We start from the raw sequence: 23,822 nt of genomic DNA, 5'->3' as shown, positions 1-23,822 counted from the left end.
CCCTGAGGGCTGAAGTCTGAAGCAGGGAGTGCAGAAGTTGGGCTGCAGGAGCAGTGCCACGGGCAGAGCAGGGACTTGCTTGGGGTGATGAGTTGAAGTAGCTGGACATGCAGACCTTGGTGTGAGTCTTGCCCCAGGGCTGGCTCAGCTCTTGTGTCCAGTGGCTGGTCAGAGCAAACCCTTCTGGGCCCTGCTCAGAGGAGCCACACTGATTCCACCTGACACATCCCTCCTGTCCAGCTGGGTGCATCCCTCACTCAGAGTAAGCTGTGAGCTGGTGGCTGAAACATCCAAGAGCAGAGTGGGGCTGGGATCTCGGGAAGCAGCAAAGGCAGTGGGAACTGATCTCCTACGTAATGGACAAGTGCTGGTACTACTGGGGTGTGATTTTAAACTCCAGCCCATTTCCTTTGATAATGCAAATAATTTGTGCAAAGCTTTTAGCCTTCAGTGGTTTTCACACACTTTAGAATCATTTCTATTAGATTGAACCTTTCAGGGGATTTGCAGGAGGAAATTCGATGTTGAAACCAAATTGTCGCCTGGGGATTCTCAGGGTAGTTGCCACTTACAGCACAATTCCAGTTTTGCTGTTCAAGGGCTAAGATAAAATTTAAATACCTTAATTGTTTTTCTGGATTGATAGGGTTGTTTTTTTCAGGACTGGAAGGGACAGTTTCAGCTCTTGGATCCTTAATTAAAATGTTGGATATCAATTTTCCACAAATACCCTATTTTGTGTAATCTCTTATGGTATTCTGTAGATTGTTGGAGGAAGGGCCAGAAACAACTGAGTTACTGGTTTTAAACAGTCCAGGCATTAAAAAAAAATTAAAACCCCCTGTCATCAGTTAATTAGTAATTGACACCTGAGCAGAGTGTCACCAAGCCATAAATAAATTCTGGCTTCAGAAGTACAAACTTGCCAATGCTGCTTGTGGGGATCACAGCAGTGGTGGTTTCTGTGGTGCAGAAGATGCTCTTGTGTGTCCCTCTCACACCAGGTCACTCCTGCAGCAGGGCTCTCCTCCTGCCACTGCCAGCAGATAGGTGATTATTTAGGGAATTAGTAATGCAGCTAATTGTGTAGTGACATATGTGCTCTACAGAAAAATACCTCCTCAAAGCCCTGTCACCGGACACGTTCTGTCTGAAGTGTCAGAAGTTAATTGTCCATAGTCATAAAAGCTGTAATTGCAATGGAAAAAAAATTACAGGGGAACTGAATTCCTATCAGTGTTTCCTTCAGGTCTGCTCTGACAAATCCCATCAGCCCAGCACATCCATCTCCAGGGCTGCCCTGGGCAGGTGTCAGAGGAGGCCTGGCTGCTTTGAAGGCTCAGTGCATGTCTGGGTCACTGCAGGGGCTGCACCGTTTTTATTTTTTCTTTATTTTTTAAATTCAGTTTTAGTCGTGCAGAAGAGGATTTTTTGGTCAATCATCTTGGGACAAACGTTTCTGAAGCTGTGCAGAAATACGTGTGAGGGCTTTCAGAGTGTCAGTACAAGTGACATCTGAGAAGAAATGTAACAAAAAGGCAGCTTAAGAAGCTTCACCTGCTGGGAGTTGCTGGGACTCCTGATCCTACAGGAAGATTCTTGCAGGGATGTGTGTGGGTCTCTGACAGCACAGGGCCTTGCTGGCCCTGGATTCTCCTCCCGAGATGAGCTGCTTTAGGGAGATCTAGAATTTATCCCCTGCAAACAGGTCAGTGGATGGGGAGTCTTCAAGGAGGCTCATCACAGGAGAGAGAGAGAGATTGTAAAGGTGGTGGCATTTTAGGACAATACTACAAAAAAACCGAAAACCCCCCAAACACAAATCAAAGCCAAACCCAACTCCAGTGGAATGTTTGGTTCCTCTGGTGGCAGTACAGCCTCAGTTTGGCTGCTCACATTTTGTCCCATTCTCAAGAGACCAAAAATTATTTTAGGGAAGCTTTATTACAAAATAATTAAAAGCAGAGAAGAGTTTGACTTTGTTTTCAAACCTGAAAGAAAACATGAGTGGTAATGATCAAGTGCAGACAACTTCAGTTCTGTGAAAGAAGGGAGAAGTGAGGGAGCCCTGCAGCAGCCAGACCCTCTGGGGCTGGAATGGATCAAGCCCTCTGGGCTCCATTTAAGTTGAAATTCTAAAGAATGGTGTTTTCTTGCTCCACACACAAAGGTTTATTTGTTCCTGTGATACAGAGGTGACAGTTTGATCAGACACTGAGGGGTGATATTGTGGGAAGGGGGAGGATGTGATGTGCTGCAGTAGGACTGCACTGAGGGGTCTCTGGGGTTTGGGTACTCAGTCCCTGTCCTGCCTTTCCAGCCAGGGCTGTTCAGGGCTTGGCTTTGGATGGAGGTTGTAGGACCAGGAGCTCTGTGACAAAACCCCAAATGGCTCCTGTGTCTTGTCTGAGGAGCTGCCACCTCCCAGCTGGGACCTGAACCACAGCCCAGGTGTCTGCAGTGAAGTCAGGGCAAGACCCACCATCCCTGCCTGGTGACTCACATGGACTCTTCTCTTTTGGTTTCATTTGAAATCTCTTCAGAAATGCCAAGTCTTACTGTAAGGTGCTCACCGTTGTTGTGTTGCACCTGTGGGTTTGGAACAAGCTCCCAGACGGCAACATGGAGGAACTGAAAACAGAATGCAAAAAGAAAAAAAAAAAATCATTCGGAGACCTCTGCACTGTTCAGCTTGGCAGGATTGCTCCCAGACTTGAGTTTTCACGTTTGAATTCCTTTGGATCAGCTGCCTTTGTTTTGGGCAGAAAGCCTTTGTATTTGTGTTTATTTTTATTTGTATGTGATATATATGAACCCCGCTGTACATTGCTTTGTTGTTTATTTGTTTTTCCCTCTTAGATTACTCCTTGACTAGCGCAGACCTGTCTGCCCTGCAGGGATTTAACTCCCCAGGAATGCTGTCCCTGGGGCAGGTGTCTGCCTGGCAGCAGCACCACCTCGGTCCCGCAGCCCTCAGCTCTCTTGTGTAAGTACCAGGGCAGCACTGGGGGGTTCTGCTCTGCTGCTGGAGCAGCTGCACCAAGGGAATATTCAGCACATTTGAACCTCTCGTCTGTGCTGCAAAACATTTGTGAGTCGGGGTGTTTGTCCCTTCAGTCACCTCCAGCTAATGAGCTGTGTCCCTGCAGGCTCAGCTTCTCACCAAGGAGGTGCCTGTGTGCTGACTGAAACGTTTGACAATAGAAAATATTTGTTCTGAACTTCTGTAAATGCAGCTCAGACCTTTAATTAATGCTTTTTTCACCTTTGCTCTTCCCAGTGAGGTGCATTTATTTCTGCGCCGAGCCCCAGGGCCTCACCCTCGCAGACACGTGAACCGTCACTTGCTTTTCGCTGTCTGCGGTCTCTCATTCTCGCCTTTCCGTTTTCTGTCCCCAGCACTGGCAGCCAGCTATCTCAGGGTTCAAACCTCTCCATCAACACCAACCAAAACATCAACATCAAATCGGAGCCCATCTCCCCTCCCCGGGACCGCGTCACCCCCTCCGGCTTCCCGCCGCAGCAGCCGCCGCCGCCGCCGCCGTCGCGCCAGGAGCTGGGGCGCTCCCCCGTCGACAGCCTGAGCAGCTCCAGCAGCTCCTACGACGGCAGCGACCGCGAGGACCCGCGCAGCGACTTCCACTCGCCCGTGGTGCTGGGCCGGCCGCCCGCCGCCGAGGACCGCGAGAGCCCCTCGGTAAAGCGCATGAGGATGGACACGTGGGTGACATAAACCCGCCGTGCCGCCCTCGCAGCTTTGTGTTCTCAACGTGAACTGTCCTGACATATCGAAATTTATAAATAAGGACGTGAATAAGTATATTTATATGTATATACATACGTGCATATATATATCTTCACATGCATATATATGTGCTAGTGTGTGTAGCATACACCAATCATCAGGCACTTACGACAAACTCTTGTATAGCTGCAGATGTCCCTTGGTAAAAGTAACAGAACAATCCCGTAGGTTTGATCTCTAGTCTGGCACTTACCTGGACTCGTGTGTAACCCCAGCCTGGCAGAGGCGTCCCCGCAGTGTCTCCTCCTCCTCCACACCCACCCGAGCGAGGGCTCGCCTGTAGTACCGTCCCTGTGTGTAGTCAGCTCTATGGTTACTCGTAGTTAAGAAATAATTGCTTTGTAGCAGCAGAGCAGTAGAAAAGCAGGAAGAAGAAAGCAATACTGTACATAAACTGACCTTTCTATTACCCAACCTGGCATGGGTCTCTATTGCAGAGGGTGCATGGAGAAGGGCTGATGCTATAAGAAATAATAAAAAAAAAAACCCAACAAAAACCCTGTTTTGCACGTGCAAAAAAAAAAAAAATAGTGTATTGGGTCAAAGAAGTGATTTTTTTAATGAGTGAAAGAGAGACATAGAGAACTCGCATGAAATATTCAGAAAATATTAGCCTAGAAAATAGAACATTAACAAAATAAAATTAATATATTAAGTTATAATTGGAATATGTTTGACAAATTTGTTTTTACGTTCATACCTTTGAAAAATATAGAAACGGATTTTAGCTCATGTATATTTTATATTAAAGAAAACAATACCCTAATGAATTGAAGACTATATATAAAGTTATATACAGTACTTTTGAACACATTCTGCTATGAATTATTTATATAAGCCAAAGCTGTATGTTGTAGCTTTTTTGTAGAGTATAGTTTTATCTTATTTTGACTTTCTAGTTTTTGCTTTCAAAGATGAAAAGGAAAAACTTGCAGGCGGAACCTTGGGGGAAAAATAAGCCATGAACACTTATATGTAAATTTAAATTTGAGCCAAACTCTTTGTGTATATAGCATCCTAAATATATTATCACCTTTGGTGTAAGTACCTATGTATTGTACGGTCACCAGATTAAAAAGTATATTTTTGTGGATTGACGCCAACTTGAAACAAGGCGAGGTCCTTATTAAGTAGAGTATTCACTGTTTAATATTTACTATTTTGTTAAATATACTGTACTTTCTTTGGATTTTAATTATTATTAATATTATTATCCAGATTTTTCAGAGGGTGTATAAAGGGGTTGGCCCCCTCACTGGTGGTGAATGTGTGCCGTTCAATTGTAATCTCTGTGCTGTATGGTTAAGCTTCATTATACATTTTATATATATGTATATAAATAGCAAAGTGGCAAAAAAAAAAAAATCCGGTGTTAAGTTCATCCTGCATAAATATAAAAAATCTGTTACAACACATTTTAAGGCATCATTTTAAAGCTGCCTCTTCCAAGGAGGAAAAAAAAAAAAAACAGTGGAAAAACTTGACCTAATTTCTCATGATAGGGAAATGACACATATCAGAGGAGCACAAAAGGTTTTGTGAGTTGGCAAGTGGTTTGGGAAAAATGTGCTGCTTCCAAGCAGGAGAGGGAGGAATGCAGAGCCCCCTTGTGCCGCAGTGGGCGGGAGCAGCTCTGGGGCTGGAGCCCGGTGCTCCCGGGCACCTCCGGGCCGGCACTGCTGGCTCTGGGTGGAAGCTGCAGGGCCTGGGGTGGCCCAGACTCTGCACAGGTAGCCCTGGTATTTATTGCATTTTGTGCTTGGGGTTGTTTTGTTGTTTTTTTGGTTTTTTTTTGCAGTTAAGAAAATCCCGTGATGCTGTAAGGGAGGGGGAGAAGGGCGGTGTCCCCGTGGCCTCCAGCCCTGTCTCGCTGTCCTGGCAGCATTAAAAGCCACAGGGGCTCCCTGCCCCTGGAGCTGCTCCCCGCTCCCGTGGGCTCAGCCTGGCTGGCAGGAGCCTGCAGGCACAGGGACACGTTCCCACCGCTGCCACGGCCCCAGTGACCCAAGGCACTTGCTGCTCGCGGGAACCTTTTGCTGCTCTGACCAGTGATGTGAGTTCCATGATTTATGCACCTGTATGAACTTTGCTGTACATCCGAGTGGGAGTTCTGCATTCACATTTACTGTCTATTTTCTTGTGTGCCTTATCAGATGGCTTTGCTGACTGTATCTCAATAGTCTTTATTTCTATGCAGGTTTTTAAACAGTACTTAACTACTGTTTTCTTAAAGACAAAGCTACACAAGGGTTAGAGTTTGTATTGAAATTGCACCAATGAATTAAAAAAAAAGAATAAAAAGAATCAATTCTAAAGAGCTGGGCCAGGGAGCTGCCCTGTGCTGCCCCAGGCCCGGCAGAAACGTCCTTCCACAGCCCTCTGGTCTTGGGGAGCACCTCCTGCCACCGAGGAGGACATGGGAATCCTGGTTTTTAATAACAAGTAACTCACTTTGAAACATACTTTTTTAGAAATTGTAAAAATGTTTTATAAAAAAAAAAATAAAAGATGACATAGCACAGATATTTCAACAGGTTAAAAAAAAAAAAAAGCTTTTTAAAATTATCTCTGCTGACTGAAGTGCAAGTGGATCCAATCCTGGGCTGAACCCAGTCAGGTCTGAATGATTTAAGATTTTTATCTCTGTTGTGACAAATCACCTCCATCCTCGAGCTCTCACGATAGTTTTGAGAACGCCACGTTGTCAGGGACTCGTCAGAGAGAACTGCTTTAGCCTTGCCTTCCCTCCAAGGACACTAATGCATCAGAAACTTGCGAGTTACTGTGCGCACAAGAAATACATAGTAAATAAGGAACAAAACAACTCCTAACAATTGATCCTGGGCAGAAGTTAAATCCGAATGTGAAAGAAAGACTTAACCAATGTAAACATTTAAATCTTAGTAGAACCTTTCTTCACTTTGCTGTGCAAGAGAACACTGCTTTGCTATATTTAAAATGGCTTTTTTAAAAGAGATTTATGTATTTGGTAAATGTTTGTAGTCAACAGTTCACAAGAAGCTGTTCACGGTTTAATGCTGATAAGCCGTTTGGCGGCACAAGCTGGACTTTGTTGCCATCCTTGAGACGAATCTTTTAAGAAAAAAAATAAGTTAATCTCAATTTTTTTCCCTGAATGTGTTGTTTTTTCTTCAATATACAATAAATATTCTAGTGAACTTTTTATCAAATGGTTAAGAAAATGCTAGAGGTTGTTGTAAAATATTTGTATCCTGCATTCACTAAAGTAAAGATACTGGCTTTTACTGTGTACTCCGGCCTCTCTCGTGTTTGCAGAGCCCGTCCTTGCCCCTCCAGGTGTCAGTCCAGGTGAGAGGTGTTGGTTTTTAACCAGCCAGGAGGACTGTCATCAGCAGGGATTACACACACGCTTGTTACTGCACTCAAGGACTGCTGCCTGCTAAGAACCTTTGCACAAAGCACTTGGAGACAGTGGCAGATGAATCAGAGTCCATTGAGAGTGGGGAGCCCAAGGCCAGTCCTGCCTCTCCAGCCCCGTTCCTCCTGCTCACTGCAGGGGCTCCCCTTCCTAAGGCAGGTGCTCAGCTGTGTTACAGCAAATAAAGCACAAGCTGTGCCCCTTGTGCTTTTATTTCATGTGGCTTTATTTAAAAATGTAAGAACCCCTTCCCACCGCGTCCCCAGAACAAAGAGATACAGCTCTTCACAGAAGAAAAATACAAGTTTTTGTTCAGTGTAACTGGAGTTCTTGTTTACAAAATTAGGTTCCCACTTCTGAGAGCCGCAGGGAACACAGGGTTCCCATTGTAACAGCACACCTTGTGCTCGTGTGGTGTGGGGTGCTCACCTTGCCTCTGCAGTCCTCCCTGGCCAGGCAGAGGCAGTCCTTGAGGCCACACCTGACAGATGTCTGTCTGTCTGTCTGTACCACAGCCCCTCTCCAGCCCCTGCTCTGCCCCAGCTCCCCTCGGGCTGCCAGGGGAGGCTGGAAAAGCCCCGTGGTCCTGCTGGCAGCTGGGAACATGGGGTGGGGATGACAAACAGGGACTTCCTGCACCTGCCCACCAGCTCTGCCCCCACCCTCAGCACCAGTGGCACCTGCCCACACAAAATCCCTTAGTGTTTGGTTCCAGGAAAGCTTTACCTCTGCCCACAAGCGTGGAATTTGCTGAATCAAATTGCTGAGGCAAATTTTTCTCTTCAGCAAAGCTCCCAAGGCCTCTGTTGCTGCTCCCTTGCAGCAGGTGTAGTGTTTGCTGAGTGCCCTGAAGAGCACAGCCCTCGACACCTCCAGTGCCCTGTGGAGCTTTCCAATGCACGTGGTCAGTTCACAGAAACCCGCCATGATCAGCAGCTTCACAGTCCTCACCCCTCCTTGGACTTCTGTCCTGGGCCTCACAACCTGTCCCCAGCCCAGCATTCCCACTCAGGCTGCACACAGGGAGTGACCCCACGACTGAGCCCGGGGTCTGAGAAGCACCACTATAAACTATTATTAGTTTTTTAGCAAATAATACTGACTAGACCTCCTGCCAGCAAAGCAGCCCTTGGGAAGTGCCTGTGACTCCTCTCTCCTGCTCTGCTGTTCCCTTCCAACACCCCTGCCCACCTCGGGCCACGCAGCACCCAGGGACAGCACAGGTCCTGCACTGACATCTCTGAAGGATCTCACTGAGGGCTCACCCTTCCCAGGGGTGAACACATCCTAATGAACACAGCTCAAAGGTTTGCTCAGGGGGGTGACAAGGTGGGGTGCTGCCAGTGTCCCTGTGCCCTGAGTCACCCAGCTTAGAGCCCCAGAAGGCATCATTAGGGACAAGCAGGCCAAAACCACCCTGGTCTGCAAGAGACCAAAATCACACACACACCCCTTCTATTCCAGAAAAAGTGTTTCCTTAAAATGCAAACAACCCCCAACCTTCCAGCCACATTAATACTGCACTCTCTAGCTCAGCAGCTAAGGATTGCTTCTAGAAATACCATTAAGAAATACCTGAAGCAACCACAATGAGTAAATTGCTACAAAATACTTTCCCTCAACAGAGTTCCCAACTCTGAAGCAACCTGGGTGATGACCTCTGTGAGCAACAAAGCATCCTTATTTTCTGTCAAAATCACATCACCTCATTTTCAGTCAAATTCATGATTACATCATCAACTACTTATAAAAATAAAAATAATCTGTAGCGTTGTATCCCCTTGGATGCACTTCAGTCAGTCACAAGCATACAGGCATCGCTGCTGGAGAAGGCTGCCCTTTCCCCCTAGGATTTTTTTCCTACAACTGAGTCTTGTGGTAATTTCTCTTCCAATCCAGCTGCTGAAACATTTGACGCTGTAGTGTTAGCGGTGTGGGCCGCCAGGCCTTGCGTTTTAAAATAGATGATATAAAACACCGGCAGGACAATTCCTATCAGGAGCATAATGAAGACGGCGTTCCACCACTGGATTCCGCAGTCCGCACCGTTAGCAGCGTCCCGCTTCCCCGCCTCGGGCGGGGGCCGCTCCAGCCCCTCCCCGCCGTACTCGGCGCTCAGCTGCACCTCCACCTGCGCGGCGTCCTGGATGCTCTGGTCGATGCCCCTGAAGTAGTCGCTGAGGCGCCGGCCGCCGGCGGAGCCTCCCGCGCCGGGCTCGGCCTGCGGCGGCTCCCCGCGGGTCGGGCCGGGCCCCGCCGGCGGCCGCAGCGCCCCCGCGCCCTCGGTGAGCAGCCCGTGCGGCCGCACCGGGATCTTGATGGACTTGAGCGCGTACAGGTCCTGCTCCCGGATGAAGTTGTTGACGCGTTTGATATCCGCAACCTAGGGAATCCAGAGAGGACACGAACAGTGAGGGCAGGACAAGCCAGGAGCCAGGCAGGGAGCAGCCACAGAACCAGTGTGCAAGGAGCCGTCAGGGAGTAAGGGCAGGCCCCGGGTGCAGAGATCCCCCAGCGGTTCCAGGGCTGCTCCAGGTCCTGCAGGATAGAGGCAGTCCCCTGTTAAACCAGTCGACAACCTCCTCTGGTGCCCTTGTACCTGCTGGATTTTGCTCCATACTGTCCTTCCTTCCCTTTGCTTTCTTCTCTCACTTAGTTAAGGCAAGAAGAATTCTTTTAACAAACAGATCCTTTTAAAAACAATTTTCATACCTTACACACGAGTGCTTAAGGTGAGAGCACAACACCAGTATCAGCATCTCTTGCTCAGGAAATAATTTCAGAGTGATCAGAGCTCCATTTTGGGAGCACACCCATCCTGAAAGCAAGGGCACATGAGGAGAGCAGCTGAGCCTCTCCTGCACAGGCACGAGCATCCTCTGCTCAAGCAGCAGCCCCTCTCTTCTGTGGGACAGCAGCTCATCCCTCCTGAGCTGCTCAGTGCTCCTGCTGAAGGACAATGACCTCTGTGCTGCTGTCCCCACCTCTGGTTCCTGTGTAGGGCTCCTCAGTGTGGGCTGCTGTCCCCAGCCAGCAGCAGGAAGAGCAAGGAAGAAGGTGCCACACGTGCAGCAGCAGACACAGGGACAGGTGCTACCAACGCAAAAACAAAGGCAAATCCCTTGTTTAACATTAAACAGGAGAAGATGCTTAATGCAGTGGCCACTCACAGCCACCCAGTAAGAACAGCAACTTCTCAGCTGCACTAAACCCTCTGTCAAAGAAAAGGAACAGGATGTCAGTGTGTGTGCCAGGAGCTCTCCACTGCAGCTGAAGAGATGTGAAAGAACCTTGAGGAAAAGGCTGGAGGGCACAAAACAAAACAGCGAGAGCCAAACCAAAGAGAAAGGCAACACGACCTTCCGCCATCACAGGTAAACCACCTCCCATCCATCACAGCAGAGAGACACAGCACAGGGACTGTGCTTTGCTCTTCAGAAATCACAGCATGACCTGCATCCACTGCACACTCGCACACTTGAGGCTGCCAAGGAAACTGGGGAGCTAAACAAAAAGCCCCACTTTACTTCCTAAGCACTCTGCTCAGAGGTAGAGACGAGATGGAGGCCTGAATCTCATGTTTACTCTGCAAAGCCTGAGAACTCTGAAAATGGCACATTTCATCCAGGACCTGACCTGGGGACCCTGAGGCAAAAGGAATCCTCAATCACTGCTAGAGGCTCCTCTCAGCCGGCCCCAGTGTAACCTCTGGACTTAAACCTTGCAAAATTTCTTAGTTATGAAATAACAATCTCACCCAGAGCCTCCTAACTGAGGTGCTGCTTCAATTTCTGGATTTGTTCCAATGAAAACAAATTACTGGGACAGTAAATATCCCCCGTGGTGTCTGCAATCAAATACTGCAGTGTGGTGCTAAGACTCTAGAAACAGAAAGTGGAGCAGCACTCACACAGAAACAACAAACAAAGCTGACAGGAAGCATGAGAGAGATTGGGCTGCACAAGCATTTAGGATTATTTTCTGTACTCATTTTTTGGCTGCAGAGAGCTCCTCTTGCCCAGCTAAGAACAATGCCAAAAGCAAGCCAGGACTATAAATGGTCAAGAGTAAAAATGAGAATTTTTAAAGTGCTTTGCATCTCTGCCAAGTTATCTGTGGCACACACAGAGCTATTTGTTGGCTATTTGTTGCACTGTCTCAATACCCCCTCCCCAAGCAGATTCTGAAAGCGATGTCAAGTTCTCGTTGATTTCAATGAGAAGTTCATCCTGGATTTTCAAACACATTTGCTTATATATCTGTGGTTATAGTTCTCCCTGCTGTCCTGGCGACCCTTCAGGAGCTGCCTAATTGTGCAAATAAAACACATGAAAACTGTCACGCCAGTCTTTAAAGAGACAAACAGACAAATCTACAATAAGGATTTCTGTACCTGTTCAACTGAACTGCAACCAGTCAGAAGTGCCCTTTCTGGAAGGGAGGGAGGCAGCAGGACAGTTTTTTCCCTGTGGGAGGAGAACTCTGACTCCGTGGTCCCTTCCATCAGCTTTTCCCCTGGGCAGGCCCAGCAGCCTCCAGAGGGGCTGAAAGGCTCTGGGAGTGACAGTGCAGGCACAGCAGGGCTCTTCACCCCATAAACCAAAGAACTGCTCAGAATCCCCCTCCTCTGAGTTCACCCAACTGCTGTGAGCCTGCCCAGGTGCTGCTGAGAGCAGCACACAGCTCCAAACCCAACCAAAGCTCAGCTCTGCCTTCTCAGGCTCCCCTGGGGCCAATCAAGGCCTATTTATTCAAGTCCTACCAGACTCGCTTCTCCACACACATCAGGCTCGTCAGCAGAACCTACAGGGCTCTTTTTTGTTTTGTTTTTGTTTCTAAGGGCAAGGGAGGGGAGGAATTGCTGCAATCCCTCTAAGACCTCTTGCCTCAGCTGCACCATGCAGCTGCTGTGTGGTTAAGCAAGACAGACTGCAATGGGCTGGCAGCACTGGAGCCAGAGCTGTATCATTATCCCCGCTGTGGTCACTGCCAATGGTTTGCATCACGGAACTCTGAAATCACAGTCCAGCTTGCAGATAAAGGGGGCTCTAAAAATACAGCTCAAACTGCTAAACAACGGAGCTTTCGAATGTTCAGAGCAGGTAATTAAACTTTCCAGCAGCTCTGCTCTTCTTTGGAACAAAGAAAACGTGTTGTGTAGCTGTTCCAAGTGAGAAATCTCACTGTGCACACGCCCTCCCTCCTGCCCACAGGCACCTGAACTGTGCACGCTTTGAGATGACAGCAAACAACCAAAACCCACACAGACACCACCTGGACTTTGGGACAGAACTTTGGCACCTCTCCACATCCACCCCTGCTAGACTCAGACCTTCCTTGCAAAATGTAAGCTGATACCTTTCAAAAAATAAACAAAAAAAACCTCATCCATAACTGTGGCGTTTCTTTGTATTGCTCATTTTGCTTCAAAAGCTCCAATGTTCCTTGAGAGCAGAGCCCTGGCCCTCATTTCTGCACTCAGCTCCCTAATGTTTGCCCTCACTGAAATAACTTAGTACAACCTGCACTTAAGTCACTGAAATTAAACAGGAAAGCAGGTCAGGCAGGGTGTGAGGCTGACAACATCTTCCCAGGCTGTTGGCTGAACAACTCTTTTTTGTGTTTGTCTGGGGCTTTTTTTTTTTTTTTTTTTTTTGCCTTTCTCCAGCTCTACCCAGACAATGAGCATTCATACAAAACACAGGGCCAACTCTCCAGTGCCAACACCAGCAGACCACAGGACACCTCGTGGAAACGGCTGCAGGTGAGAAACCCCTGTGAGGTGGCTGCCCTCACCTTACAGCCGTACTGCAGGGCCAGCTTGTTGAGGCTGTCCTCCTGGGTGAGCTCCCTCTCCAGCAGCACCACGTCGCCCAGCCTGTCCCGGGCGCTGCCCCTCGGCTGCTCCTTTCCCCGGGGCCGCAGCTCCATCACGTTCAGCTCCTCCTCCGAGGACTCCTCCGAGTCGGAGCGGCCGCTGGGGAACACGAACACCTGCCGGCCCGGGAAGCTGTGCACAGAGGCGGGAGCCTGGAAGGGTCTCGTCCGGCCCTCGTGCAGCCTCATCTTTTACACCAGCAGCACCTGGAACGAAACCCAGACACTTTTAGTTTCCTCAAGAGCCGAGTTGAGTTCTCAGCATGAAAGATTCAGAGAACGCACAGAAAGTTGGCAGGTCACACACACAAAGGTCTCTTGTACCTGGGGCAAATCCAGAAGTGTCATTCTAACAGCAGTATTAGAAAAGTTTTGTACTCAAGCTGCAGCAATCAGTAATTTTTCTCCAATTTTTTTTTTTTTTTGGTCTACCTGTGAACAAACCACCTTATAACTACTGCTCAACATTTTAAATGCTACGTTCTATAACTTTATTAAAAAGCAACACAGTCAGTTGAGCAAACTGTCTTTAATTATGGTCAAAACATGTATCAGGTCTACCAACAGACATTAAAAACTCAGTAAAGTTATCCTTTTCATAAATCCTTAGTTCTCCACACTTTAGCAATCCACATTTTAAATTCTTGGAAGTGCACTTATTTTTAAAAAAAAAAAAAAAAAAAAAAAGGCCAGATCATGCTACACAACTTCAACCTGAATAACAAGGTTTCGTTTTACTGCATGAAGACTAGAACCTGCCTGAGCACTTTAATTATTGTTCAGCCTACACCTGCAAGTTCGTTTTGGGTTTTTTTTTGTTTTTTTTTTTCTTCAATCAGCTCCAGAAATAATGTGTTGTCAGGGTCAGGAATAGGTAAGAAAACCCCACATTGTTATAGAACCTCGACCTTAACGCTCGCCATCTACACCGAAGGGATTCTTCAGGTGAAACCACTACGATTTGATGGCACTTCCTCGGCCCCGGCACGGCCCCCACAGCTGCGGGCTGGGCTCAGCAGTGCGGAGGGAGGCTGGACGCTGCTGTGGGACACCCCGGCCTCCCCCGACACAGCTCCCCCTCCTCTGGGCCGCCGAACGCCTCCCCAAGCTCCCGAACCCGTCAGCCCCTCAGGGGACCCCGATTCCCATTTCGGGAGAATGCTCCTTCCCTCGGAGTGCCCCGCTGCCCTCGGGGTCCCGATCCCCTCGGCACCTCAAGGGGGCCCCGCTGCCCCGTGGGTTCCCGCTCCCCTCAGAGGGTCTCGCCGCCCTCAGCGCTTCAGGTGACCCCAACGCCCTCAGCACCCGAGGAGGGTCCCGCTGCCCCCTGGGGCCCCGCTCTCCTCAGCGCTTCATGGGATCCCGCTCGCCCCCAGGGCCCCGCTCCCCTCGGGGTGTGGCGCTTCCCCCAAGGGCTCCGCTCCCCTCAGGACATCCCGGTTCCGTCCCTCTCCCCGCGCCCCCCTCACGGACCCGCCGCCATCGGCCCCGCACCAACCTGGCCCCGGTCTCGCCCAGCGCTCCTCCCATTGGCTGTCCGCGCCGGGAGGCGGGACCTCAGAGCCGCCCGACCAATGGCAGCCCGGGAAGGGCGGCGGGGCGGGAGGGAATGAGCGGGTGGGGCTGGGCCGGGGCGGGGGCGGGGCCTCGCTTAAAGGGCCCGCGCCCCCTGTCCCGCCGGCGGAACCGAGCCCGGAGCGCTCGAGGGGACCTGGTGACACACCTGAACACATCACACACCTGAACACAGGGACACATCACACACCTGCATAGCCCCCGGTGAGATGCCACTGCCTTGGGACACGTCACACACCAGTACAATGGGTCAGGTTACACACCTGGACCCGGGGTGATGTGACACACCTGAACAACACGTCATATCACACACCTGTACAACCATGGGTGAGGTGTCACTGCCCACGGACACGTCACACACAGGGTACACGGGGTCACGTCACACACCTGCACAGCCCTGTGTTACTGTAACATCTCAGTTATTACACTGTCAATATGTGATAACAGTTTACAGTATGTCAGCATTACAATACGTCAATATTTCTGTGCAGGCAGAGCTGAGCAGCGGTGCTCCACACTGCGGTGTTTGCCTTGGCCCACCCTGACTCATGCCTTATGTCTATAAAACAAGCTCAGGACACACTGTTAGCAAGTTCCGCATTTGAAGCTTTTCTGGGGTGTAGGGACAGGAGAAATAAAGTCCCCCTTGCCAGCTATCAGAATTAACCAGGCACTCACTCCTTCAGGTGCCCACGGGGTGAAGATCTCCTGCAGGGACAGCCAGGGGCTTGGCTCAGCCTGGGGTCTGGCTGCTCCGTGCCCTAAAGGTGCTGCACAAACCTGCTTTCAAATTAAATTAAAGCTGAGTGCAGTCATTGGCCATCCCTTTGCCTTCCCCTGTGAAATCCCAGTGCTGGAGGCAAGAGGGGAGAGCATTTCCTTTCCAGCTCGGGCTACCACTGTGTTAGATGCAACATCAGCTGATAAATGTGACACACGGAGAGGAAAGAAAGCTCCAGAAGCATCAACAATTTCTTTAAGCAAAAGTTGTTCTTCACAGCTCTCACCTGCCCACACACCTTGGTGGGACTGAGGGATTTCAGCAGGGAAATGGGAGTGTTGTGGGCCAGGCAGGACTGTGGCTGAGCCAGCAGCACACCTCCCAGCAGGTCACAGGATTTCCTTCCCTCCATCCCCGGGCCAGATTATCCCAGGAGCAGATGACTTTAGGGCTCAGGCAGCTTTCTGACCCAACAGACAGTGGATTTAGTGTGCTGGAGAAGGCTCTACAAGCACGGGGAGTAGATGAAAGGTGCCAAAATGCCTTTCCTGAGCCACTTCAAGGCTCTCTGTGACTACTGAGGTACAAAAGTTACAAGCAATGATCACGTTTTGTCAAACAAATCCAGGTTACTCAGGGTAACCTGCTCGAACCTGGAAAATAAAACTGCTGAGGAGATGCTGGAAATGTGGGGGAATCAACCAGGCTTTGCTACAGGGCTCAGTCTGGGCTGGACTGCTTGTCCTCAATAGTGCTTAACAAGAAATAACTGTTTTGTAGGAGTGCTGATGTTGGATCTGGGTCAATTGCATGGGTGATGTCATCATTCCAAATAATTGGAATATTTTTGTAGTTAGCAGACAGATTGTGAGAGCTGCACAGCCCCAAACAAGCAGAGTCTGTCTGAGAGCTCAATGGTTCAGTCATTATCTACACTCAGCCAACACAAGGGTCATTCGTGCCCTGAAATTCAGGAAGAATCCTCCTGCCCTTAGATCAATGCAGAGCTGAGAATCTGCTCATTTGCCCTCAATCCAAAGAGCAGTGTGTCCATGGTGCTGGGCACCAGCTGGAATTCACATCCATGCCAGCTGCTTCCCAGAGTTAATCCCTGTGACAAAGAATCAAAACTTTCATGAAGGTCTTGGCTGAGGCTCCCCAAATAATCTAGAACAGGGCTCCTCTCTTGTGTCCCTGTGACTCCTGGGAGCTTGTGCTCAGACCCAGAACTGCAGCTTTCCTCATCACTTGGGACTTGTTCCTCTTTCTTCAGGCCCACTTCAGAAGTGTGAGAAGTGTGAGACACATTCCCTGTGTTGTTCTTTGCTTCTCTTGCAGCTGCATTCTAAGCTGTGCAATAAAAGCTCTCGTTTGGATTTCAGATCACTCAGTGACAGGCTGCTCTCCACCCTTGGGAAAAGAGTCATTTCAAGAAAAAATTCTTGAGCATCTCCTTAATATCAACCAATCACTCCTGTTTAGTTTAGCAGATATATGGGAAAGGCTCCTATAGAGCACTGTGAGGTAACAGGAATCTGCTGGTATTTCTGAATTATATACACAGAAAGAGAAAAAGATGAGTTATTCCTTTTTACCTTCATTTCATTGCTCCCTAGTGGGAGACTGGGAAGGCAGCTGGAGCAAACCCCACCATACTCTGGACATGGCATTATAGAAATTATGATGCCTTTCTTGCAAATAATGAATAAAACCTGGGCTCTGCTCTGACTTTGAACTAATGCAACACAACCAATTTTAGTGGAGTTACCCCTGTGTTAAGTGAGAAGCACGAGCCAAATACAACAAAATAAACCTCTCCCTGGTACCTGGAGTGACTCAGCTTATGTGGGTACTGCATGTACATTTGATTGAATTATACACACAGCCATAATTTTAAGAGGTTGATACAGTAGGCACCCAACACAGGGGAGAAAACCTCAACTAAATTAAATTAATTATAGGTATATACTTAATAGAGTTAATTGAGCTATGGAGGTTACTCAGAGTGCATGTTTGGTAGCATCGGGTTACACCTTGTCTCTTTTAAGGCTTTCTCCTCTTGGAGCTCGTGTAGCTCAGCAGGTTCCAGGCTTTGCCATGGAGCACAAGTCCTGTCACTGACTGCCCTGGAAGTGTCTCGGGCTGCAGGAAGGAGCTGCTGGTTCAGGTGGTGACAGCTGGCAAGGAGCACAGAGCCCATGTGACAGCAGCACTGAGCTGCACACCTTCCCTGCAGGAGCCTCCCTGCTCAGGGCCCAGCCTTCCCCCAGCCACTGCAGTGTGACCCCAGCCCACCAGTGACACACACTGTGGCCTGTGTCCCTCCATGAGAAGAGGCATTTGTCACCCTGGAGCCAGGGTGTCAGGAGATGGGCACCTTGCACCTCTGGCTTCTCCCAGGGCAGAAACACATCCTGCCCCCAGCCTCTCACGCTTCCTCTCCTGTCTGTAACAGAGCAGGTGTGACAATAAAGGCACAGCTTCATCATTCATCTCAGACATCAAATTACTCCCACCTACGAGGACTACATTTGCAACTCTCTCACGTATGCTGTGACTCAGGAGTGGGACTTTTATCTGGGGAAGCAGAATGCAGATCTGAACAGCACTGCTGTCTCCTGGAGGAGATAACGTGTCTCTGCTCAGAGCCCTTGTTCTGGGCTTCCTTCTATCACACAGCTCCATTTGGCAGGGGCTGCCTGGTGTGTGTGATAGCAGGCACTCAATTACTTCAGAAAAACAGAGACTTATTCTTTCTATAAAAACAAATGACTAATTAAAAAGTGGTTTTAATTTTGTAGTTCATATTTTCTTGGGATTGTCCCAGACTCTGCAGTCCATGCTCCACACCCTGTCCTCCTGGAGAAATTTGGCGAGGGAAAGCACTATGAGATTTGTTCCCTTTCCTCTCCCCTACTCCTAAAATCCCCTCTCCCCCTTCTCCCTTCCTGCAACTGGTAAATTGTGAAGAACAGGAATGTTCCTGGGAAGAAACCCAGGCAGAATTGCATTCAGAACAAGTCAAAGATTTCTTGCATAGCTGAAGCATGTGTTTGCAATCCCCAACTGCCGGAGCACGTAAGCCCTGCCAGCGAGTGCTGTTCCCTTCAGATGTTCTCAGAGAGCTCTAGGCAGTGTCCAGGGCAGCCTGTGGACAATCTGAGCTGAGGAATTGCTCCATGGCCCATCTGTTCATGGTGCCATGCCAAAAAGGTTCTCGGTGAAAGGATGGCAAAGAGCCAGCCCTACCATTCCAAGGAGCTGTGTTAGGGACAGTCAGAAACAGTGCTCTGGGACCTCCCCCAGCCACAGACTGGTTCCATGAGAGAGCTTGGCTGCTACTACCAACCTGTCAGCCCAGGCTTCAGCAGCTTTTGGGACTGATGCTCTCCAGAACAGCTAGCATGTGCTACCCCAACAAAGGACAAAACCACAAGATCCCTAATTGTAACTGCTGGGAAGTAGCAGAGAGCCAGCAATTACAGCCTGCTCTCCCTTCAGCTTGAGAGATGCCACTGATCCAGAGAGAAAATTACTCTTCCAAGGGTGCTATTCAGTGGTTCAAAAGTGGAACCTGACAGAGCCAGGAAGGATGGGAGTTGGGGGCTGGGACATTGGTTGGAAAAAGCAGCTTCAAGGTATTTGTGAGGAAGCTTTTGTCCTTGGCACTACATGGAGCATAGGATATTACAGGAGCACAGGGTGAGCTCTTGCTCGAGCTGGTGCTGGTTCTGGGGAGAGGCAGGATGATGAAAGCATCACTTGTCTTTCCAATGACCTTATCATGTGAGCTGAGCTTGCCAAGAGCTGTCTCTCTCTGTGCTCCTGTGGCCTGAGCCAGGACTCCTGGATGCTCTGTGCCGTATCCCATATCGCTCGGCATCGCTGGCAGGCTCCCAGGGCTCAACACCCTGGCAGGGACCAGGACACCTCTGTGCTTTGCTGCCTCCAGATCTCTCCCTTCCAAACAGGTACAATCTGATTTTGCAATTATTTGAGTATAAGGAACACTCTGAGCTTGAGGGAGGAACAGAAGGAGCAGAAGAGCCTTCCGAAGCACGATCCTTGACCTCCACAGCTGTGTAGCTGTGCTGGTTTATCTTCCCAGTAAGGTTCCCAGGTCTTTACTGGTGTGTGGCAACAATAATGAGCAAGTAACACGTGGGGGCAGCAGAAGGCTTTGCTTCCTTGTCTGGGAGTGTGTGGTTGGAGCATCCTTGCAAGGGCCCTGAAGAACCGAGGTGCTCCCAGGTTTGAGGGTCACTGTGGGGGCCAAAAGCTGCAGCTGCTCAGACTCTGGGAAAGGATGTTGTGGGACAGAAGGGCTTTGTGGCCTCCTGGGACAGGATGTCAGCAATGAATCCTGGCATTTTGTCACTGCATCTGGTCCTGCCCCAGTTCCTGCAGGCCCAGCCCAAGCACTGCCATGCTCATGTTCAAAGTCTGTTCAGCCAGAAGACAGGCACAGTGTGGTCCACAATGGAAAACTGGCTGGAGTGAAAATCCCAGAGTCAGATCCCACTGCATCCCACAGGACAAGCCTTGCTGAGCTTGTTGCATCACAGGCAGGATGGGGCCCAGCACGTCCCTTTCAGTGAGGTGAAGTGAAAAAAAGAAGCTCTTACCTCATCACTGTGAAGAAAGATGAAGGTTTCAACTGCTACCATTTATTCTCTTGGAGATTTGGAATTTTCAGGTAGCATGAAAAAGCCTTGATCTTGGCTGTGAAGGTTTTGAAAGCCAAGTTTTCAGAGTAGGACTATTTCAGACAGGGAAGTGGCTACATTTTACACAGCATGGCTCTAAGATTTTCTGGCAGGGCTATCTCCAAGAATAGGTGTCATTTTTCCTGCTCTCAGTGAGCAGAAATTCAGGAATTGCTCTTGATATTTGCCTGATTGCTCCCATCAGTCTCATCATCAGTAATGTGGACTCTGAGTGGTATCAGCACAAGCTGATGGAAATGGCAAGAAAAAAAAAATCCAGCAAAAGCCAACCTTGTCACCAGAAATGATGATGGATTAATAATAATAAGGGGTGGGAAGCAAAACACTCCTGTGCTCCATAAGTAATTTTAAAAGAGTAAAATCAGATAAATTCCCAGATAGGAAAAGCATTTTCTGTAACTGAGGCTGCTGCTTTAATTGGAAAATGCTGTTAACACAACTCTGACAGAGGTGAGGGCAAGAGCACAGCAGGGCTGGTGGAGATCTGCAAGTAAACAGCTGAATTGCTTCTCTGAGCCTCAATCTGCAAATTTCTGAAGCCAAAAGAACAGCTTTAAATGTAAAACTTCTGTTGGAGCTCATGCTTCAATTGGGCTGTGTGCCAGGACATGCAAAGTCTTAGGGCATTAAAAGTCTCATGGAGATGAAAAGACAGTGGGGAGTCATTTGAGTTGGCGTGTAATGCACTAAGCTATAGCAGGATCTGCCTTCATTCCCTTTAAACCAACTTGTGGGCAGGCAAATTGAGAAATCTGATCTTTTATCACTTGTAATAGTTACAGCAAAAGCTAAGGCTAAGCATGGCCCTGATGGAATTGCTGTGTCCTGCGCACAGCTCTGCACAGGGCTCCCAGCCCCAAGCTGCCTCAGCCTTTCCAGAACCTGGGAAGTGAAGCAGCCCCTAAAAATGCCCCAAACCATGAAGTGACCAACTCTAGGGGTGTGTGAGCTGCTCTGCTGGCTGCTGTTTTCTCTGCACTTCAAACCATCACCTCAGACAACCTTTAACCACAGAGTAACAGAACAGGTTTGCACTTACCCACGTCCTTCCAAGGGGCTCAAAGTGCTTTAAAAATCCCCAGCCAAGCAGTGCTATTGTGGTTCCTGTTGCACAGTGGTTCCCTGAGTTACAGGGCAACAAACTGCTTCACCCAAGGCTGCACAACATGGTGGCATGTCAGGACAGCCCAGATCCTGGGAAGCTGGGACGAGCATCCATCAAGAAATGAAGGATGTGTCTGGCTGTCAATAAACACTGAAAAAAGCTGTGAACAGCAGCGAAGTGACACGCAGTGTGGTCACCAGGTACCACCAAAGCACAGCTGGCCAAATCCAGCTGTTGTAAGGAAAAGGAAGAAGAGCAGAGCCATGTGTTTCACTGGTTAATGTCGTACCTCCCTGCATGGGCTGGCTTCAGGTGGACAGGCTGAGCACCACTACCAGGGGTCTGGGAAATGCTTTGCTGGGACTCTTCACTGCCAGAAGCTGCTTTACAACATTCCCAGCCATTCCTCTAAGTATCAGCTTGGACAAAATTAAAGACAAATTAATTCCCTTGGGTTTCAAGGACCCTGGGAAGTCACTAATTGGGTTCCTGCTGAGCCAAAGGCAAGGAAGAACATTGTTAACAACACACAGAGAAAATCTTCTCTAACTGGAGCCATGGACGGAGTAGGTGCTTCTGGGGAAACCTTTGTGTCTCTCAGGAGCACGTTCACCACAAGGAGAGAAGCTCCAGTGGGTAGTGGGGGCTTTTATCATAGTGCCAGGGACCTCCTCAGATGACAGGAAGGGAAAAAAAAGACCAAAAGCTTCTTTAGCCCTAAAACCTCACTCTCAGTGTCTGTCCTGGTCTGAAGGGGGAGGAAAGTGTTTCCATTTGTCTTGAGGTTGGTGTTAGGAAACTCTCCTAAAAGCCAAGGGCCAAATGCTGCATTTTCTCTTCAGGAAACAGTCTCAGGGAATGAATGGTCAAAGGCACACAGGGAAGACTCTGTAGGTCCAAGGCCTGGGTGCCAGAAGGGAGTTTCACCGTGGTCTCCTCCATGAGAAGCTGGCTCCAGGGGCACGCCCACATGGACACCCTCAGAGTGGGATGTGGGTGCATGGCAACAATACTGGCCATGATCCTTGGCCTTCAAATCTGCCAGAATCCTGGGAAAGCCATCCCAGGACCCTGTGCTTGGAGTGCTAAAATCAGAGCCTGTATATGAGACAAAAAAAAAGGGGGGAAGAGGAACCATTAGAAGAATTAAAGGGACACGTGAGCAGATGAAAGGTGCAAAGTGTGATCTTTTGTGTTCCCAGGTGGGACATCACCAGCAGCAGAGGAAATACCACAGAGAATCACTGGGAAGTGGATCAAGTAAGTCTCACCTCGCCCCATTCCTTAAAATGCAAAACACACAAATGCTGATCTCTTGCTCTAAGCAAAGCACAACCCGCTCCTCTCACTGTTACATGTAACCCAGAGCCTGTGGAAGCAGCTACAGTGAATTAACATGAGACAAAGGAGCTGGATTGGATTTGCTAAGGGAGACAAAAACCCCTACAGGCAAGTTGTTAAGAAAGAATGAGCACTAATTCTGTTTATTCTGATTCGTTTTGTTTGATTGTGTTTGATTGTGCTTGCCCTAGGAAATGTGAGAGCTGGTGGGGATCATATCAGCAAAGAAAATCGGAGAGCAACAAGTTGATGGCTTAGAGTTCATGCAAACATCTGCCAGCCACTGAACCAGCAGAAAAGAGTTGGCTCAGAGGCAACCACTTATCTACTGATAAGATCCTCTTGGGGAACAATCTCAGAATGATGTGGGAGAGAGATGGGAAATTGTGCTGCAGAGCTAAGCCAAGCTGTCAGCAGAGAACATGGCATGGTTGGGGTTTTTCTTTGCTGTCCTCCCAGTTCTTCCCCATTTATTATTAGAACAGTATAAAGAGTATTTTTTGCCTGTAAAAATCTTTGTGCCTGAAGAGGTAACACCGGGGTGCGCTCCTGCACCAGAGCTGAACTTCTGAGTAGCTTTGATTCAACTTTCTGGTGAAAACCATAGTAAAACTCTTAGCTCTGGATCTCTGTATGATCTTTACCTCAGCTTCAAACACCTGCATTTACAACTCCTTGTTTGTGGAGATAAAACACATCACCATGGTTTCAACTCACCAGAAAGCCTCTCCCACCAGCTGCCTTCTGTGGAAGTGTCAGAGGAAGGAGATCAGGCCCCAGGTGACCAGAGAACACAAACTGTGGCTGGCCAGGAGCAGAAGCTGTCAAACACGAGGCATCTGGAGAGGTGAGGAAATTCAGGACAACCTCTTGGTCCAGCAGAAAAACCTTCCTGCCTTTCTCTACAGATGTGATGCGCTTACAGATGTTCCCTGAAAGGGGCAGCAGAGACCAAGCCCACACGATGAACGGGAAGCGCCGTCCTGATTAGGGAGAAATAAAAATGAAGAGCAAGAATTATTTGCAGTGTTTCTTTTCCTTGGCATACAGAGACTCCACCATGTGTCCACTCAAATAAAAACAGCTTGGACCTATACAGGCCAAACCGGGGCTGCTTGGCAGAATCTTGGTTGACTCTGTGATCACTTCCTTCAGCTGCTTTTGAGGGGAGGGACCAACCCTGCCCAGATGTAGGTGCTGGCACTACAAACATTGTGGAGCTCTATATAATGCACTAACACCTGTGTCACTGCAGCAGCACAGCAGCCTTT

General features: G+C 48.9%; 2 protein-coding genes across 10 annotated transcripts in view; one reads left to right on the top strand and one right to left on the bottom strand.

Moving 5' to 3' along the window:
- MEF2A (myocyte enhancer factor 2A) overlaps positions 1-7,078 on the top strand; it is an 81,163-nt gene extending 74,085 nt beyond the window's left edge. For all 8 annotated transcript variants that reach the window (XM_066328262.1, XM_066328255.1, XM_066328258.1 and 5 more), the window contains 2 exons: positions 2,860-2,986; positions 3,400-7,078. In XM_066328262.1, coding sequence (XP_066184359.1) covers positions 2,860-2,986; positions 3,400-3,733 — 461 coding nt within the window. In that variant the 3' untranslated portion in view covers positions 3,734-7,078. The remainder of the gene's footprint in view (positions 1-2,859; positions 2,987-3,399) is intronic.
- Positions 7,079-8,660: 1,582 nt separating this feature from the next.
- Positions 8,661-14,606, bottom strand: LYSMD4 (LysM domain containing 4). Of its 2 annotated transcripts, none has more exons than XM_066328264.1 (3): positions 14,581-14,606; positions 13,002-13,289; positions 8,661-9,588 (listed from the first exon to the last, which is right to left on the bottom strand). In XM_066328264.1, exons 2-3 carry the CDS (start codon positions 13,269-13,271, stop codon positions 9,052-9,054), a joined length of 807 nt encoding a protein of 268 aa, XP_066184361.1. In that variant the 5' UTR covers positions 13,272-13,289; positions 14,581-14,606; the 3' UTR covers positions 8,661-9,051. The 2 variants fall into 2 exon arrangements, with proteins under 2 accessions (XP_066184361.1, XP_066184360.1); XM_066328263.1 differs by having other exon boundaries at positions 14,556-14,582.
- Positions 14,607-23,822: the final 9,216 nt, after the last annotated feature.

This window comes from Sylvia atricapilla, chromosome 13 (assembly GCF_009819655.1).
Source record: "Sylvia atricapilla isolate bSylAtr1 chromosome 13, bSylAtr1.pri, whole genome shotgun sequence".
NCBI lineage: Eukaryota > Metazoa > Chordata > Aves > Passeriformes > Sylviidae > Sylvia > Sylvia atricapilla.
This window is presented reverse-complemented; position numbering and strand designations above follow the sequence as displayed.